Below are 19483 nucleotides of genomic sequence, written 5' to 3'. Positions count from 1 at the left end.
AGAGCAAATTTGTAGAGCAGCCAGGCAGTCTCACAGTGGGGGATTCTCACCTGAACTCTTCTGAGCATGCAACTGCTTGGTCTTGTGTTTTAAGCAAAAACCAGCAACTTCAAGAAGGAAAGCTGGGAGCTGCCAAAGGAGGGAGCGGAGGAAGGTAAGAAAGCACCTTTTAATTTTAATCTGTTACGTTATCATTATTTTTGATTGGTCTACGTCCCCAGCTGTGCCTTGGGGCTTTTTCCGATGAAGATGGAAAAGCTGACTGTAAGTGGGAGAGGGAAATCCAAGGATTCCATGTCCTACCCTCCTGGCTGGTTGTTTCTGTGAAGCGAATGAGGGGGAAAATGATTGAGAGGTTCTTGAAATGTAGATTTCAGTAGGAAAAAAGCAATGCCCAGGAAAGGCCCTGCGATGACTCTGAAGGGGATGGGGAGGGAGAGACATTGTTACTGAGATGGGACAGTAACGTTGGTTTGCTGTAATGCTCCCTCCCTTGCTTTGTTTCTGTTTGAGGAGGACACGCCAAATGACTCCGGAGGGGATGAGGTGGATTTGGATGCTAGGACTGTCTCTGCCGCAGGAGGACTGAGATTGGCTTCCCTTGGCTCATCCAGAAGGAAGAGATGACAAGTTCCCAGGCCAGCGGTCACTATTACTGAAACCAACAGAGAGGGAAAGGAATCAAAACTTGGGAAGAGACAGAGGGAAGGGGAGTTCCAGAGGCAGGAGAGAAGAGCTGAAAACCATTAGGTCTCCTGCAAGGGGAGGCTGTAAAGGGGAGATACTGCACAGGGGACCCCCACTGAAACCCTTGTTGGTGCAAAGTGCTGCATGGGACGGGGCTGGCCATGGAGAAGTTGTCCCTGGAAGGGAACGACCTGTGGACTGTCAATGGCTCACTGATCAACTCCAGCCTGAGCCTTGAGAACCGGACTTATGGGGTCAACAGCTCCACTGATCCCCTGAAGAGGAATGAGGACATGGCCAAGGTGGAGGTGACAGTGCTCTGCCTCATCCTCTTCCTCGCTCTGACGGGCAACCTGTGCGTGCTGCTGGCCATCCACACCACCCGGCAGAAGCACTCCCGCATGTATTATTTCATGAAGCACCTGAGCATCGCTGACCTAGTGGTGGCCATTTTCCAGGTTCTGCCCCAACTCATCTGGGACATCACCTTCAGGTTCTATGGGCCGGATTTCCTCTGCCGGCTGGTCAAGTACCTGCAGGTGGTGGGGATGTTTGCTTCCACCTACATGCTCCTGCTGATGTCCCTCGACCGGTGCCTGGCCATCTGTCAGCCCCTGAGGTCATTGCACAGGAGATCTGACCGGGTATCTGTCCTCCTCACCTGGCTGCTATGCCTGCTGGTCAGCATCCCCCAGATCCACATATTTTCCCTTCGGGACGTGGGCAATGGGGTGTATGACTGCTGGGCAGATTTCATCCAGCCCTGGGGAGCCAAAGCATATATCACCTGGATAACCCTGACTGTTTACATTATCCCTGTGCTGATGCTGAGCATCTGCTATGGCTTGATCAGTTTCAAAATCTGGCAGAATGTGAAGCTAAAAACGGCCCACGAGAACGTGAACCTATCCTCCAGTGGTGCAGCCCTCTCCAGGGTCAGCAGCATCAAGCTAATTTCTAAAGCCAAGATCCGGACAGTCAAAATGACCTTCATCATAGTCTTAGCTTTTGTAGTGTGCTGGACTCCGTTTTTCTTTGTGCAGATGTGGTCTGTGTGGGACAAGAATGCTCCCAAAGAAGGTAAAGTTCTCCCTCATTTCATTTATAGAAAATATATATTTGCATGTAATCGTTAGTGTTGGTGACTAATAATTAACACATCAGTTGGCTGCAAAACAACCATTCCAGATGTGATCGGGGTAGTAGAGAGATTTCAGTCTGAATCAAGGCTCATTAGGGTGCTGAAAGGAGAGAGACTGATGACTTGCATCTGATCCAAGGCATGCAGTTCTGACACTTCATTAGAGTCACTCCTGGTTTTCTGGGGGATAAGGAACCAGAATCAGCTCCTCTGGGTCTTGAACTGAAACCTGGACCTGGAAAACAGTTTCACTCCCTGTTTGCCAAGGCAATTCTCATTTACACACAATGTGCACTTCCCTCTTTTGTCTGTCAGCACGGCATAGCTATAGCAGCTTGAGCATGTTTGCTGAAATGGCACCCTGCAGGGTTGGGTGTGTCAGAGAGCCAGGCTGGGGATCTGGGGAGCCCTCCTGGCTAGGCACGTGGAACTTTTCTGGGGAAATTTCGTTTAGCTGAAGCGGAAGCATTTTGAGGAGATGCATTGGTTTAGATGATGTTTTTAGCAAGGAGACAGAGAGAGACTCTCTCACACTTTATGGTCTGGTGATTAGGGCACTAATCAGAGACTCAGGTAATGATCTGAAAACTTCTGCTCCAAATCAGGCAGATGAGGGACTTGAAAATAGGTCTGCCACACCTTACGCCAGGGCCTTAACCACCACTCTACCCCCTTCCTAAACAGAAAAGTTCTGGTTTCAGTGCAAAGCTGGATGTTCCAACACAAATCTGTTTTTGCAAACAAAAAGTTTGAGAGGTTTGGTTGTCATTCCAATGTGGAACAAACGTACAAACCTCGGAATTTGCTGCAAAACAGAATATACATCCCCGGCTCATCTGTACTGGGCATCTTCTTCGTAGTGTAAATTCAAGGTCATTCACAGGAGTCAAGCTTCATTAATAATAATGCCTGGAGATGGCTTCCCCATTAATTTCTATGGTGCTTTGCAGGCATATCCTTCCGAGTGCTGGGTTTTTAAGAATATCAGGTGCTAGCCATGAATAATGTTAAATGTATCAACAGCACAGAGCATCGGCTCTCAGTGGCAGGGGAATTGAGGGTGAGACACCTTGAAACCAGCCGGTTTGATATCTCGTTCTCACATTCCCCAGCATCCTCTCTTCCCTTTCAATGCCCCTTTCTTCTCTCTCCTCTCCTCTTTACTCTGTTCTTTTTTGCTTTCCTTTTTCCCTTTCTTCCCTCTGCTCCCTTTCTCTCTTCTCTCCATTCTCTGCACGCACTGCGATGCTCTTTGATGCTGGCTGTAGGTAGCGTGTTTCCCTTAATGTTCCAGTGATTTATTAGTTAGTTGGAATGAAAACATTTTGGAAAGGGCGAAGTGCCATTTTTCATACAGGAATGCTGCAGTAGCTATGGCTGATAACAGGCAGTAAAATCCATTACAACCCCCTCTTTTCCCAGTACTTTCAAAAGCACTTTCCCCTTCAGGCTGAGGCTTTCTATTCTCACTCTGTGCTCTGAATCGGAGTCGGAAAGTTTGAGGAAAATCCTTTCAGTCCTTTTTTGAGGTAAGGGAGAGTGAAAGAAAAATATCTTGGGAATGGCAGTTTTTAAACAGATCAACAGAAACGTGACCCAGCCAGAGCCCTCACTGAGGGCTAGCACCTTTGCTTGGTGTGGGGGTGTAAAATAAACATGATGGAAAAATAACTGCTAAGTAGACACATTAATGCTACTGGAGACAGCCTGCTCCTCAGCAGCTGACTTCACAGCTGCCCGTAGGGCAATGCAGCTCCTGCCTTCACACAAGATGCTCCTCTCCCTCCTTTGGGCAAGCTCCTTTCAATGATAAATTACTTTGCATAAAAACTGAACTCCCCCATGGGAGATTTTTACATGTCCCCAGTAAATCTGAAACAGGGGCTGTGCCTTAATGTATGTATCTGCAGTTCTTTAGTCTTCTCTCTACTCTCCTTATTGCTGGTGCAGGGATTATCCCATGGGAACTTTGTCCTGGCCAGCTGCTCACCACGTTTGTCTTGGTTGTTCACACTGGTAATTGCATCTGCTTTATAGATGTCTAGTGGGATAAGAAGGGTCCTTATTTTAAACATCTGCTAAGAAGGGCTTGCTAATGATGCCCTCGCACACACAACTCTCTGTCGCACTGTTGAGCTCCCTTTCACAATAGGATAGAATTGTAGATTGGGACTCAAATTCAGAACCGATGATTGCTTTCCGGGCCTGCATGTTTGTGCCACTCGTTCTCACTTACTCTGTCAAATGATCGGTACTGTGGTGCTTTACCTAAGAAGAAGCAGACTTTGAAGGTAGAGCATGTTAATAACTCATCAGGTGTGGGAGCCAGGTGTTTTGTCTACAGCAAAGGATGTTATTTTAGCAAGAGCATCCAGTATATAATAAAAAGAACAGGAGTACCTGTGGCACCTTAGAGACTAACAAATTTATTTCAGCATAAGCTTTCGTGAGCTACAGCCCACTTCTTCGGATGCATGGAATGGAACACACAGACAGGAAATATTTGTACATACTGTTTTTTGAATGTTATGATTCCTGATGTCAGATTTGTGTGCATTTATTCTTTTGCATAGAGACTGTCTGGTTTGGCCAATATACATGGCAGAGGGGCATTGCTGGTAGATGATGGCATATATCACATTGGTAGATGTGCAGGAGAATGAGCCCCTGATGGTGTGACTGATGTGATTAGGTCCTGTGATGGTGTCACATGAATAGATATGTGGACAGAGTTGGCATTGGGCTTTGTTGCAAGGATAGGTTCCTGGGTTAGTGTTTATGTTGTATGGTATGCGATTGCTGGTGAGTATTTTCTTCAGGTTGGGAGGCTGTCTGTAAGTGAGGACTGGCCTGTCTCCCAAGATTTGTGAGAGTGAGGGATCATCTTTAATCTACAACCTATCCTTAAAGATGATCTGACATCAGGAATCATAACATTCAAAAACCAGTGGGAGAACACTTCAACCTCTCTCAGTGACAGACTTGAAGGTGGCAATTTTGCAATAAAAAAACTTCAAAAACAGACTCCAAAGAGAGACAGCTGAACTCAAATTAATATGCAAATTAGATACAATTAACTTGGGTTTAAACAGAGACTGGGAATGGCTGGGTCATTACACTAATTGAATCTATTTCCCTATGTTAAGTTCTCCTCATACCTTCTATGGGTCATCTCAATTATCACTTCAAAAGTTTTTTTTCTCCTGCTGATGATACCTCATCTCAATTGATTAGACTCTTCCTGTTGGTATGCATACTTCCACCTTTTCACATTCTCTGTATGTATAAATATCTCTTGTATGTGTGTTCCATTCTATGCATCCGAAGAAGTGAGCTGTAGCCCACGAAAGCTTATGCTGAAATAAATTTGTTAGTCTCTAAGGTGCCACAAGTACTCCTGTTCTTTTTGCGGATACAGACTAACACGGCTGCTACTCTGAAACCTGTCAGTATATAATAGGATCTAATGGCACAGGAGGAAAGCCTCTTGTGAGTTATATTAGGAACAGCGAATGGTGGTAACACTTTGCAGTATCAATAGTGTGTATTGAACCTTTGACTTTCTTCTCCAAAGTGCACGTTTCCACCACTTGAGCTAAAGGACTAACTAATTCCCTTAGCTAGCAGCAGTAGTAGGCTCTTAGTCTTGATGAGGGGCAGTAACTCAAGGGGGACACAGCACCCAGCACATACACCTGATTTTTTCTAGCAGTCTGGGATTCTATAACCCTTTGAACCCAGTGGATATAACGTTTCCACCACTAAGCAAGCACCCTGCCTCCTTTTTCACTCTGCTTTCTCCCTTAAACAAAATAAGACCCCTGTGAACTCTCTGCCAAGTCTGAGCAGTTGAAACAGCACTGCTGGGTGGGTAGAGTGCCTCATGCTTCCAACCTACTTTGCTGCAGTGCTGGTGCTGTCTCTCTATAGAATACTTCTGGGGTACTTCTTAGCAACTAGTCTTGGCTCCTGATTCATGCCCCTTTCCTCTGCTACTGCTGCTTCTAAATCAGATAAAGCAGTTTGGAAAGTCAGCAAAGGGGAATGGTGGGGGCATAGCAGGAGCGGAAAGTAGAGGTAAGGCTTTCACCAGGTGATGGTGATCAGGGCCGGCTCTAGCAATTTCGCTGTCCCAAGCACGGCGGCACGCCGCGGGGAGCGCTCTGCCGCTCGCCGGTCCCACAGCTCCGGTGGACCTCCTGCAGGCGTGCCTGTGGATGCTCCACTGGAGCTGCGGGACCAGCGGACCCTCCGCAGGCACGCCTGCGGGAGGTCCACTGGAGCTGCCTGCTGCCCTCCCGGCAACCAGTAGAGCAGCCCCTGCGGCATGCCGCCCCAAGCAGGCGCTTGGCACTCTGGGGCCTGGAGCCAGCCCTGATGGTGGTGGGGTGAGACAGGCTCAGCAAACCCAACACATGCTCACCTCCAACTGTTTCAAAAAATCTACCTGCTCCCTCGCATAGTGCCCACTAGTGGTTTCCCCCAGGTCCTTGGATATTACCCAGATTCTAGCTCAGGGATCGGCAACCTTTGGCACGCGGCCCATCAGGGAAATCCACTGGCAGGCCGGGATGGTTTGTTTACCTTCAGTGTCCCCAGGTTCAGCTGATCACAGCTCCCACTGGTGCAGTTCACCGTCCCAGGCCAATGGGAGCTGTGGGAAGCGGCAGCCAGCATGTCCCTCGGCCCGTGCTGCTCCTCGCAGCCCCCATTGGCCAGGAATGGCGAGCCACAGCCAGTGGGAGCTGTGATCAGCCCGAACCTGCGGATGCTGCAAGTAAACAAACCATCCCAGCCGGCCAGCGGATTTCCCTGACCGGCTGCATGCCAAAAGCTGCCGATCCCTGTTCTAGCTGATATCTCTTTGAGAATGAATTAGGCTCCAAAGGGTTCGGTGTCTGTTTTGCCATATGTTTTGCCTCTGCAGGTTTGTGTGGGTGTGCACTGTTTTCTGGATTTCTGTTTCTTTGCACAAAGGAGTGTATCTCATTGGAAGGAAGGACTCGAGAGATGTGTGCAAAGAGGTGTAACAATCAATCGAAATGTAACTGAACTGTGTGCCATTGCGCAATGTCCCTGGGTTTCTTGGGCATGATAGTAAAAGAAAGGGTATGAGTCACAAATAGCTGGCAAGGTTTACATGATGTGTGCAAATTGCAGAAGTCAACAAACAGCAAACAAAGCCCTCTGCTTGAACACACAATTATTAGGGGGCCAGATGTTTGGGAGGAAGGAAACATGTTTCCAAAGGCCGCATGATGTGCTGTTTCTTAATGAACAAAATGTTTATCAGCCACCACGTGGAAAGCCGTCATCATGGGATCTGGAACGGGCCGCAGACAAATGAATAGCAAATGGTTTTCCAAATTAGTCCTAAATTGTCCCCCTGCAAATTGACTCCAGGGCTCTAGAACCTGCAGTGTTCGAAAAGTCTGTCTGAGAAACTATTAAACAGATAATGAGTTATTGGTCTTTGAAGAGGAAAAAATCCTTAGCTGCTTCTCTGAGTGTGTTTGCTCCGTATCTAAACAGTGAGGGAGTATGCAATGTTACCCTAAATTGATGTAAGCTAGTCATTGTCACCTTCTAGTGTTTCCCCTTCATGCCTCTCTATGGAAGGGGAAGTGTACTTTTAATTTTGTCATGGAAGCAAAACATTTCTGTGTCATTTTGCACAATGCTGAAACCTATTGTGATGAGCAGGCTGCCACGTATGGAGTTATATTGCCACCTGTAGGATGTGACAGGACTATTTTGTTTAGAAACTTTTCCAGTGGATATGTTAATTGCATGTCCTTGATAAATAAGATCCAGCTATAATGCACAGGGCCTTTGTACTGCAGAGGGAAATTGGAGAACCTTTTCCTCTGAAGTCAGATTTTCCTTTTATCATGGAGCAGTTCTCCTATGTAAACCTAGGCTAAATACTTTATCAATTATTATTATTAATAATTATTTGTGTTGCATTGGCACCTTGGAGTCCCAGTCCTGAGCTAGGACATCAATGAGCTAGGCATTATATAAACACAGAAAAAAGAGAGAGTGCCCGCCCCAAGGAGTTTATAGTCTAAGGCAAGAGTTTAGAATTTTCTTTTACTTTTCAGGGGTCTCTATCGCTAACTCAGCTGACATCCCTTGACAAACAACACTCTTCTCTCCAGCACCTTGCTGATAATTTGACAGCGTAAATAGGAATGAGTGACCCCAGTATCAAAGCAATCTGTTTGGCTCCTCTGCATCTACCGTGTGTGCTATGCTTTACTGTGTGTGCTGTGCTTTGCATTGTGTCTTATTGCATTCGTCATGGGGCTTAAAAGAGGCCTGAGCCTGTGATACTTGAACAGACCCATCTCCCTGTGATGTGGAAGTTTGAAGCGTGTAAGGAATGAAAGACTGGGCCCTAAACAGAGAGTTTAAAAAGTCCTTTGCTAGTTTACTACGTTACTAATTTTGGGCCTGATCCTGCAAAGTTTTAGGTACATGAAACACAATCCACACATGAGGAATCCTATTGACTTCATTTCAAAAAAGAAGTGAAATAAGGATGTTCTCGAAATACACCCCCCCCCACCTCCCCACACACGTACATACATCTGTGGCCTGACTCATATTATTTACTAACTTTACAGCACGGGAACATGCACTCCCCTCCTTGCTATATTTTTCTGTGATTTGAATTGCCTAGTGTTACGACACCCTGCTCCACTGAGACCGCAGCTTCGAGTTCTTTTTCATGGTTGCATCTTCCTTCTGGGAATCCCACTGGCTAGAAATATTTTTCGGGGAATTTCCAAAAGCAGTTATATATGTGTTTAAAATATTCATCCATTTTAATCTCTTGTGTTTACACCAGATAGTGTAATTTTTAAACATGTTTCATCGGCTTGTGTGGTGTGTCCTATGTCTTAACCTATGTTTAAATGGAGTTGTAGTAAAAAGTAAGCAAACACTTCAACATCTGAGCAACTTTATACTCCAGAAACTTTTCACCATTTCAGGGGGGGTTAGATCTTGGGGGATTAGCCTGGCCCTTTTCAGAGGTAGAGAATTGGCCCAGCTGGAAAACATTAATTTCCCCACTGTTCAGGGAGGAGATTTGGGTATGAGAGATTTGATCTAGGTCCAACACAGTTTTTCTTGCTCCATGCTCTTAAGAAAATGCCTTTTTCATGCCACTTGCCTCCTTATATGATGGGCCAGGGTTTTGTGTTGTACCTGAAAGACAGGACCCATAGCAGCGGCTCAGTGCCCCCACCCATGTTGCTGATTGCTCAGCATCATTCTCAGTTGCGGGAGCACTGGATCAGCTGTGAGTGAGAGAAAACAAGGCAACTACAGACCCACCATCATTTCTTGCCATAGATGCAGATGTGTCATCTAAGTACTGGCTAGGCCCAGCCTCACTTAGCTTGGAAGAGCTACTAAGTTAATTGAAATAAGCAATGGAATAGATCCATAGAGATCTCATCCATTTTCTTATTAGACTGTACCCTACAGTTAGTAATCATAATTAATACCTACTTCCTATATAGCACTTTTCATCAGTAGATCTCAAAGTGGTTTACAAAGGAGGCAAATATCATAATCCTCATTTTATAGATGGGGAAACCGAGGCATGGAGCGGTGAAGTGACTTGCCCAAGGTCACTTAGCAGTCCAGTAGCAGAGCTGGACCCAGGTCTCCTGAGTCCCAATGCTGTGCTCTATTGACTGGACGATTAAAACCTCCCAATTCTCATTTATCTATTTCAGTTTGAAGTGTGAGCACTGTCCCAGCTCATACAGCTGCCATCAGTCCATTGTGGAGAACTTTTTCCTACATTGCCCAGTACAAACAATTCATAATGCTTTGGAATTTTGCAGCCATTTTCATGACATGAACATTTTCTGTTCTGGCAGCAGATGTTGCCTTTTGTGGATGCTGGAATCGGTCTGGGTAAATGTATGTTAGTGTTATACCACGGCAGATCAGAACAGACAGCATGTGGATCAGTTTAGGGCAGGGGTCGGCAACCTTTAGGAAGTGGTGCACCGAGTCTTCATTTATTCACTCTAATTTAAGGTTTTGTGTGCCAGTAATACATTTTAACGTTTTTAGAAGGTTGCTTTCTATAAGTCTATAATATATAACTAAACTATTGTTTTATGTAAAGTAAATAAGGTTTTAAAATGTTTAAGAAGCTTCATTTAAAATTAAATTAAAATGCAGAGCCCCCCCGGACCGGTGGCCAGGACTTGGGCAGTGTGAGTGCCGCTGAAAATCAACTCGCATGCTGCCTTCGGTGTCCATGCCATAGGTTGCCTACCCCTGGTTTAGGGTGTCATTCAAATCACACATGACATCGTCACTTTATTTCCCTACAGAAAAAACTTACAGTTAAGTTGCAGTCTGTCTGACACACTAATCTTTATATCAAAGAAAACAGTTGTAAATGTTTGTAAAGCTCAGTAAATGGATATGAAGCTGCAACTCAGCAAATGGTATCATATTTGTCAGGGTATCGGGACATTCCCCTCCGCAGTGTCACTCACTCATTTTAAACTAATCAACATTTTATTTTCACTCCTAATCTGGAGTGAAATGAGAATGAAGTACAAGCATGTCTCCAGTACATTAATATTGGGATACTAAAGCTCAGACATACTGGGCTACCTTTAACACTCCATACTAGTAAATAATTAATGATAATCAATAATAATTTACCTGTAGATACCGCCTTTTACATCAAAGATCCCAAAGCACTTCTCTATCTATGGCATGTTGCTTAACTGCTTTGATGAATCATGGCCTACTAGAATACACCCACTTCTGGAGTGGAGGGTATTCTACACAACAGTGAGGGAAGTGGAAATTTTGGCCAGGGACTAAGAGGCAAATCTCAACTATTAGGGAAAAAAAAAATGCTGTGAGATCTTTAACATTCATGCAGACAGGGAGGGGACATCAGCTTTTAAGATGTGCCCTTCAGTAAGCTCCATGAAATTCAGCTCAACTTAACTACTTCAGAAGATTGCAGAGCTGCCTGAGCCACGGCTGGATTCTAACTAGTAGTTTCAGGAAGTTGATGGAGCTTAGCCCTTGTGCTTGTACCCCATAAGCAATTCCCCCTGGCTGTTTTTTAACACATCCTTTAACTTATGACCACTTGGACTAGACATCACAAGGGCAAGACTTTTATATGACTCGGTTAAAGGTGCACTGTGAACTTTTTTCTTTCAAGTTGAAAAACCTCGGCTGATTTTTAGCGAGGCAAAAAGAAATAGAGGAAGGATCTCAATTATAAACAGATATCCAGAGAAGTTACGTGGCAGCTCATGTTGATAGTTGTGAAATGTGTGTGTGTTTGTTTTTTAATCCATGTTCATTGACAAAGCTTCCTCAGAGCCTAGCCAAAGTAATGGAAGTCTACCTCTGATCAACTTGTGCCTTTCTTTAAGAGAGCTCATTTCCCTTTGAGTTTTGCATGCGTGGCTATAAATGGCACTGCCTTTTGGCCAAAGGTTTTTCCAGAGGCGGTGCTACTGATTTCCCTGTGCTGAAGAAGCAGCCTTGTTGTTTTGTGACCAAGGCCCTGCTATCCTTTCCGAAAGTGCATTTGTAGCTTAGGTCTCCTGATATTCATTTGCCAGAGGGACCTTTTTACCACTTAGTCTATTCATTCATTTATAAGATACTGACAGCGTGCCGAGCTCTCTCAATACCTACTATGCAGAGCTGGTCAACATTTTTTTTCAATACATTTTTTGTTGTTGTTAAAAAATGGGGTTGCTATGATGATGATTAATTTCTTTCCAAAAATGGCATGACTGACAAACCTTTTCATTGTTGGATTAAAATTTGAAACAAAATATTTTGAACATTTTCCCCGCCAAATTTTCTTTCGTTCAGAATGGTGAGAAATGTTCCCATTTCCCCCCTACTTCCAGTAACCAACAGGAAAAAAAAAGTTTTCCCTCCACTTCTCCCTTTGTGTTACTTTTTTCCCCAAAGAAAGGGGGAGGGGGGAATAAAAAAGTGAGAAATGGGGGTAAAGGAACCAAAAATTCAATATGAAAATTTTCATTTAAAATGTCCTGTGGCCAGGCCTGGTGCAAGGATGTTTCGCGCCCTAGGCGAAACTTCCATCTTGCCCCCTCCCCACCTGCGCCCCCGCTCTGAGGCACCCCCCCTCCCTGCGGCAGCTCCCCCCCTCCGCCCTGAGGCCCCCCCTTGCAGTAACTCCCCACTCCCACCCTCCGCCCTGAAGCACCCCCCCTGCCCCAGCTCACCCCTGCTCTGTGCACAAGCACGAGCACCCTGAGCATGCCATCGCTGCTTCACTTCTCCTGCCTCCCAGGCTTGCTGATTGGCGCTGCAAGCCTGGGAGGTGGGAGAAGTGAAGCAGCCACGGCGTGCTCGGGGAGGAGGCGGGGCAGGGGTGAGCTGGGGCAGAGAGTTCCCCTGCGTGCCCCAGCGCTACTTGCTGCAGGCGGCTCTCCCAGCACTCCCCTGCCCCAGCTCCCTCCGTCTAAATGCTGGCGGCGACTGGGGCGGCTGAAGATCCAGCCACGGTGGTTGCTGCTGAAGAAAATGGCACCCCCCCAAATCCCAGGCCCTAGGCGACCGCCAAGGTCACCTAAATGGTTGTACTGGCCCTGCCTGTGGCACCTTATAGTCTAACAGACGTGGATGCTGATCAGGTAGTTCCTCAGTTTCTTTGACAGAGTATGGCCTAATCTCTCACTGTGTTCTGTGTAGTATGTGGATAGCAGTGGATTTTTCATCTTCAGTCCATTTGGTATGATGTCCATCTGCTTGCATTTGGAAAGGAAGATAATATCTGTCTGTACTTGTGCAAGTTTCTTCATGAGGTTGATGAATTTCCACTCCATAGGGCTAAATGCAGTGCCTTGCATGGTGTCAAGTATCAGAGAGGTAGCCGTGTTAGTCTGGATCTGTAAAAGCAGCAAAGAGTCCTGTGGCACCTTATAGACTAACAGATGAGAATGTTAGTCTATAAGGTGCCACAGAACTCTTTGCTGCTTTTACAGATCCAGACTAACACGGCTACCCCTCTGATACTTCATTTAAAATATTTTCCATGGAGGAATGGAAAAAAGTTGGGAAAACTTTGGAATGAAACCAAACCTCCTCGGTTTTCAACAGCCTTTTGAGAATACGTCTTCCCAAAACTTTTGACCAGCTCTACTATTGGGAGTGGAAGGTGCTCAGGTCCTCACAGTATCAGGCCCCCCTCTTTAGCTAGTTTTTTTAAATCTCCATTTCTGTTTGGTGTTTCCTTTACAAAAAGTGGAGCCTGCCCCGACCTTGTTGCTAATCTAGGACAAAAGCCAGGGAGTGAATGAGCAAGGAGACTGAATTACTGTGCAGTCCCATATTCAGGCCCTGGGCTGAGTGGTAGATTTCATCCCTCATGCACATGCACGTCATCTGCTTGGGCTTTGTTGACCTTATCTAAGGACTTCCACTGACTTCAATGGGCATTGGATGAGACCCCATAAGGGTTAAATGACTTTCAGCACAGTAGGGTCTCATCGTTCTCAAGGTAAATCCCACAGGGATATAGCCTCCTTGCAGATCCAGTGTCACCCAGATCAATCTATAGCTATGTCCTGAAGACTGGCTGGATGTTCAGTGACCAGGAGCACTCCTCCCCTTCCCTCTAAGTCCCATCCTCATCCTGCCTCTTCCCCAAGACCCCGCCCCCCACTTGCTCTATGCCCCCTGTCCCCCATCACTCACCTTTAAGGCAGGTAAAAAATGGTGGGGCCATGGCCTGCTGCCTCACTCTGTTCTGGCGCTCCGTGCGTGACTGGTGATTTTATTGATCCCTGACCATGTAGCAGCATTCCATGGTAAACATGCTTTGTAAGTCATGCTGAGGAAGACTGAAGAGTGGTGTATTGATATTTTTACGCTCATCATCATCGTCAGCTGCTCCATATTAAGTGGCAGGGCAAGATCAGCAATGAGGATATTTGTAGTCAAACCCACTGACTGCCTCCATTGGCACTGATTCGGTTTCAGTGGCTTTCTTGGTATGGGCATATAATTAGGATGGAAGACCAACGAATTATGCAAGCAACTGTAGGTAACTAATAGCAACAGGCCTATGCGTGAACCCCATTTAAAAAATAATTGTCAAAGGGTTCTCTCCCCACACCTTCCCTGCCCTGACCCAAAACTGCACTCTTGAACTGGCAGACTTCACTCAGCTTCTGTTTTCAATGTACAAACCTCACCTGTGGGGTGGAAAGCCATGTATTCTGTGTGCTTGCAATACTTACAATCAGTCAGATGCATATAGGTCTGGTACAATGCCCCATGCATCCACTTTCCCTCCTCCCCCTGCCCTGATTTAACTGTTCATTGAAGAAGCGTGGTTATGCAATTAGATCTCATTACATAAATTTGAAATAACCATAATTTCCAATGGCAAAGTTTTGAGTATGAAAATGTTTAATTAAATGTCAAAGAACAGGGACAGATTCTTTCCACTCTAAAAGATACTCGCTCTAATTAGGCTTGAATGGGAGCAAATGCTGTCTATGGATCGCCTAGAAATGCAATCTGGGCCTTTTCAGGCTACAGCCTGAACGCACAAAATGACTGGTAATTTCTAAATTGGCTAGTAGGGAAAAAGATAGGTAGAAGGATGGAAAAGCAAGGAAGCGGCTATCTCTTTGATATGACAAGTTCATTAGAGCTTTCACTTCCTAATCAGACAATGGCAAGTGGGTATCAGGCTGCTGAGTAGTGGAGTATCTAAGCTTTTCAGCATAACACAAAATAAGGACCAAGAAATTCACTGAATATAAGAGTATAAGAACGGCCGTACCGGGTCCGACCAAAGGTCCATCTAGCCCAGTATCTGTCTACTGACAGTGGCCAATGCCAGGTGCCCCAGAGGGAGTGAAGCTAACAGGCAATGATCAAGTGATCTCTCTCCTGCCATCCATCTCCATCATCTTATGAACAGAGTCTAGGGACACCATTCTTTACCCTTCCTGGCTAGTAGCTATTATGGACTTAGCCACCATGAATTTATCCAGTTCCCTTTTAAACATTGTTATAGTCCCAGCCTTCACAACCTCCTCAGGTAAGGAGTTCCACAAGTTGACTATGCGCTGTGTGAAGAAGAACTTCCTTTTTTTTGTTTTAAACCTGCTACCTATTAATTTCATTTGGTGACGCCTAGTTCTTGTATTATGGGAATAAGTAAATAACTTCTCCTTATCCACTTTCTCAACATCACTCATGATTTTATATACCTCTGTCATATCCCCCCTTAGTCTCCTCTTTTCCAAGCTGAAGAGGCCTAGCCTCTTTAATCTTTCCTTGTATGGGACCCTCTCCAACCCCTAATCATTTTAGTTGCCCTTTTCTGAACCTTTTCTAGTGCTAGAATATCTTTTTTGAGGTGAGGAGACCACATCTGTACAGAGTATTTGAGATGTGGGCGTACCATGGATTTATATAAGGGCAATAATATATTCTCAGTCTTATTCTCTATCCCCTTTTTAATGATTCCTAACATCCTGTTTGCTTTTTTACCGCCTCTGCACACTGTGTGGACATCTTCAGAGAACTATCCACGATGATGCCAAGATCTTTTTCCTGGCTCGTTGTAGCTAAATTAGCCCCCATCATATTGTATGTATAGTTGGGGTTATTTTTTCCAATGTGCATTACTTTACATTTATCCACATTAAATTTCATTTGGCATTTTGTTGCCCAATCACTTAGTTTTGTGAGATCTTTTTGAAGTTCTTCACAATCTGCTTTGGTCTTAACTATCTTGAGTAGTTTAGTATCATCTGCAAACTTGGCCACCTCACTGTTTACCCCTTTCTCCAGAGCATTTATGAATAAATTGAATAGGATTGGTCCTAGGACTGACCCTTGGGGAACACCACTAGTTACCCCTCTCCATTCTGAGAATTTGCCATTAATTCCTACCCTTTGTTCCCTGTCTTTTAACCAGTTCTCAACCCATGAAAGGACCTTCCATTTTATCCCATGACAACTTAATTTACATAAGAACCTTTGGTGAGGGACCTTGTCAAAGGCTTTCTGGAAATCTACGTACACTATGTCCACTGGATCCCCCTTGTCCACATGTTTGTTGACCCCTTCAAAGAAATCTAATAGATTAGTAAGACACGATTTCCCTTTACAGAAACCATGTTGACTATTGCTCAACAGTTTGTTTTTCTGTGTGTCTGACAATTTTATTCTTAACTATTGTTTCAACTAATTTGCCCGGTACCGATGTTAGACTTACCGGTCTGTAATTGCCGGGATCACCTCTAGAGCCCTTTTTAAATATTGGCTTTACATTAGCTAACTTCCAGTCATTGGGTACCAAAGCCGATTTAAAGGACAGGTTACAAACCTTAGTTAATAGTTCCGCAACTTCATATTTGAGTTCTTTCAGAACTCTTGGGTGAATGCCGTCTTGTCCCGGTGATTTGTTAATGTTGAGTTTATCAATTCCAAAACCTCCTCTAGTGACACTTCAATCTGTGACAGTTCCTCAGATTTGTCACCTACAAAAGCCAGCTCAGGTTTGGGAATCTCCCTAACATCCTCAGCCGTGAAGACTGAAGCAAAGAATCCATTTAGTTTCTCCGCAATGACTTTATCGTCTTTAAGTGCTCCTTTTGTATTTTGATTGTCACCAGTTGTTTAGCAGGCTTCCTGCTTCTGATGTACTTAAAAAACATTTTGTTATTACCTTTGGAGTTTTTGGCTAGCTGTTCTTCAAACTCCTCTTTGACTTTTCTTATTACACTCTTGCTCTTAAGCTGGCAGTGTTTGTGCTCCTATCTATTTGCCTCACTAGGATTTGACTTCCACTTTTTAAAGGAAGTCTTTTTATCTCTCACTGCTTCTTTTACATGGTTGTTAAGCCACGGTGGCTCTTTTTTTCATTCTTTTACTGTTTTTCTTAATTTGAGGTATACATTGAAGTTGGGCCTCTATTATGATGCCTTTAAAAAGGGCCCATGCAACTTGCAGGGATTTCATTTTAGTCACTGTACCTTTTAACTTTTGTTTAACTAACCCCTTCATTTTTGTATAGTTCCCTCTTTTGAAATTAAATGCCACAGTGTTGGGCTGTTGTGGTGTTATTCCCACCACAGGGATGTTGAATGCTATTGTATTATGGTCATTATTTCCAAGCGGTCCTGCTATAGTTACCTCTTGGACCAGCTCCTGCGCTCCACTCAGGATTAAATCTAGAGTTGCCTCTCCCCTTATGGGTTTCCATACCAACTGCTCCATGAAGCAGTCATTTAAAGTATCGAGAAATTTTATCTCTGCATTTCGTCCTGAAGTGAAATGTTCCCAGTCAATATGGGGATAATTGAAATACCTCACTATTATTGGGTTCTTAATTTTGATAGTCTCTCTAATTTCCCTTAGCATTTCATCATCACTATTACTGTCCTGATCCGGTGGTCGATAATAGATCTCTAATGTTATATTTTTATTGGAGAATGAAATTTCTATCCATAACGATTCTATTGAACATGTGGATTTGCTTAAGATTTTGGGATCTTTGAGATGGGGGGAAATGGCTTCTACCGTGGGGAAGATTTAAAAACAATGTGTCTTAAACATAAATTGATTTATTTTCCCCATATTTTTTCAAAATTTCTTTTTTGCCACTTGCAGCAATCAAGCTATTTTTGCTCAAAGGGACATAGTTTGTTCTGCACTGGACTATGGAAGGGTTTGGGGGAAAATTCCATTGGTTTGTCATAGTAACATTAAATCAGCGAGACCTGGGCCCACAAATTTGTGTGTTGATCAACTGGGGGCATGGGAATCAGGCCAGGATGTTGGGGAGGATGTAGGTGGATTCTGGGATCAGGATCTCCAAAAGCCACTATTTCACTAGGAGGGTGGTGAAGCACTGGAATGGGTTATCTAGGGAGGTGGTGGAATCTCCATCCTTAGAGGTTTTTAAGGTCACAGGCTTGACAAAGCCTTGGCTGGGTTGATTTAGTTGATGTTGGTCCTGCTTTGAGCAGGGGGTTGGACTAGATGACCTCCTGAAGTCTCTTCCAACCCTAATATTCTATGATTCTATGAAAAGCCACAATTTCTTCTCATTGGACGTGCCCAGGTTTTCTTGCCAATGCCTAAAGATCACTGGATGGCACTTTCACGTTGTTTTCCTGCTATGCTTTCTACCTTGCAGCATCCCCCTTTATCATCGCCATGCTCCTAGCAAGTTTAAACAGCTGTTGCAACCCATGGATCTACATGCTTTTCACGGGCCATCTCTTCCACGACCTTATACACCGGTTCCTCTGCTGCTCCACACACTATTTAAAAGCCAGGCAAGGATGTGACCTGAGTGTCAGCAAAAAAAGCAACTCCTCCACATTTGTCCTGAGTCGCAAGAGTTCAAGTCAGAAGAGCGTCACTCCCCCTTCCACAGCCTGAGAACTGTCCCAGCGCTCCATGGACTGCATTACTACTTCACTCTGACCATCTTTAATAAGTATTTGTAAAAAATCTGTGATTCAGAATATGGTGGGGAGGGATTTATATATGTGTGTATATATATGTGTGTGTGTGTGTATATATGTGTGTTGAATTCTTTATTTAACTGAGGTAGGAATAAGAAAAGAACTGCTGTAGTCAAAAGCACAGTTCGGAATGGATGGCTTAATGGAGTTCAATTCAACGGACCAGATCCTGAATCCTTTACTTGTCCAGATCAATGGAGGTTTTGCATAACGACTGAATAATAACTGAGGGACTTGTCCTGAAAGCTGAGTAGACTTACTGAAGCTGATGAGCCAAATTCTAACTTGGTGTAAGTGGGTACAGCTCCACTGACTTTAAGGAGTTGCACCACAGGGATGGCACTGTGTAAAAGCAACCTGGGCTGTCCTTACTCAAGGAAGAAAGTATTACTCATGGTAGCAGTTTCACTGATTTCTGTTTGGCTCCAGGTTTGTTTAAGGCCTTCAAATATGTCCTTATTCAGCAATAGTGCTCCATTGGCATCAAGCGAGTTTTGACTGAGTAAGGATTTTGGCTCTGATCCTGAAACTATGTATGCACATGATTAATTTGAAGCACGTGAGTAAGTCCCATTAGCTTCAGAGGGACCATGCACGTGGTTCAGTTTAAGGATGTACATAAATGCCTACAAGATCAGGGTGCTGGTACAGTAACGTATGCTGATTATGTTCAAAAGCTTTAGTTAAGGCAAATACTTGGGTTGAACTTCTGGCTCCATTAAAGTCAATGACAAAACTTCAGCGGGGTCTGGCTTTCCCTCTTTGGTTTACCGTAGGCCATGAAGTGTTATACCAGTACAATTTTCTTGCCATGTAATTCACACTATCTTGGTTATGGCAGGGAGTATTTGTTAAAAGATTGGGTTTTTTTTTTGTAAATTAAATTTTATAAATTCAACTTGAAGGAAAGAAGGGAGCAGTGAAAAAAAAAAAAGCTGCATATGAAGGAAACCTGGGAGGAAAAAATGCTTCATGCACAAAATACAAGTATATCTAGATTGTATGGAATGCTTTTGTTTCTAGATGAATGCACCCAACATTTATGACCTGTACAACATTGTATTACGTAAACATAAAGCTTGCCCCACTGTGGTACCGCTTTGGAAAATGC

The 19483-nt window shown here is 44.4% G+C and overlaps 1 protein-coding gene across 1 annotated transcript; it reads left to right on the top strand.

The window, feature by feature from the left end:
• The first annotated feature begins 743 nt into the window (after nt 1-743).
• On the top strand, nt 744-18429 carry OXTR (oxytocin receptor). Its single transcript, XM_050957516.1, has 2 exons — nt 744-1767; nt 18039-18429. The coding sequence occupies exons 1-2, from the start codon at nt 849-851 to the stop codon at nt 18284-18286; spliced, it is 1167 nt and encodes a 388-aa protein (XP_050813473.1). The 5' UTR covers nt 744-848; the 3' UTR covers nt 18287-18429.
• Nucleotides 18430-19483: the final 1054 nt, after the last annotated feature.

This window comes from Gopherus flavomarginatus, chromosome 6 (assembly GCF_025201925.1).
Source record: "Gopherus flavomarginatus isolate rGopFla2 chromosome 6, rGopFla2.mat.asm, whole genome shotgun sequence".
Classification (NCBI taxonomy): domain Eukaryota; kingdom Metazoa; phylum Chordata; order Testudines; family Testudinidae; genus Gopherus; species Gopherus flavomarginatus.
The sequence above is the reverse complement of the archived record's forward strand: the minus strand, read 5'-3'. Positions and strand labels throughout refer to the sequence as shown.

What these genes read in the sequence shown, in the direction of transcription:
- OXTR (XM_050957516.1), top strand. Translation starts at nt 849, where the DNA reads ATGGAGAAGTTGTCCCTGGAAGGGAACGACCTGTGGACTGTCAATGGC. An exon ending in CAAGAATGCTCCCAAAGAAG is followed by an intron (nt 1,768 to 18,038) that starts GTAAAGTTCTCC and finishes TCTACCTTGCAG; the next exon opens with CATCCCCCTTTATCATCGCC.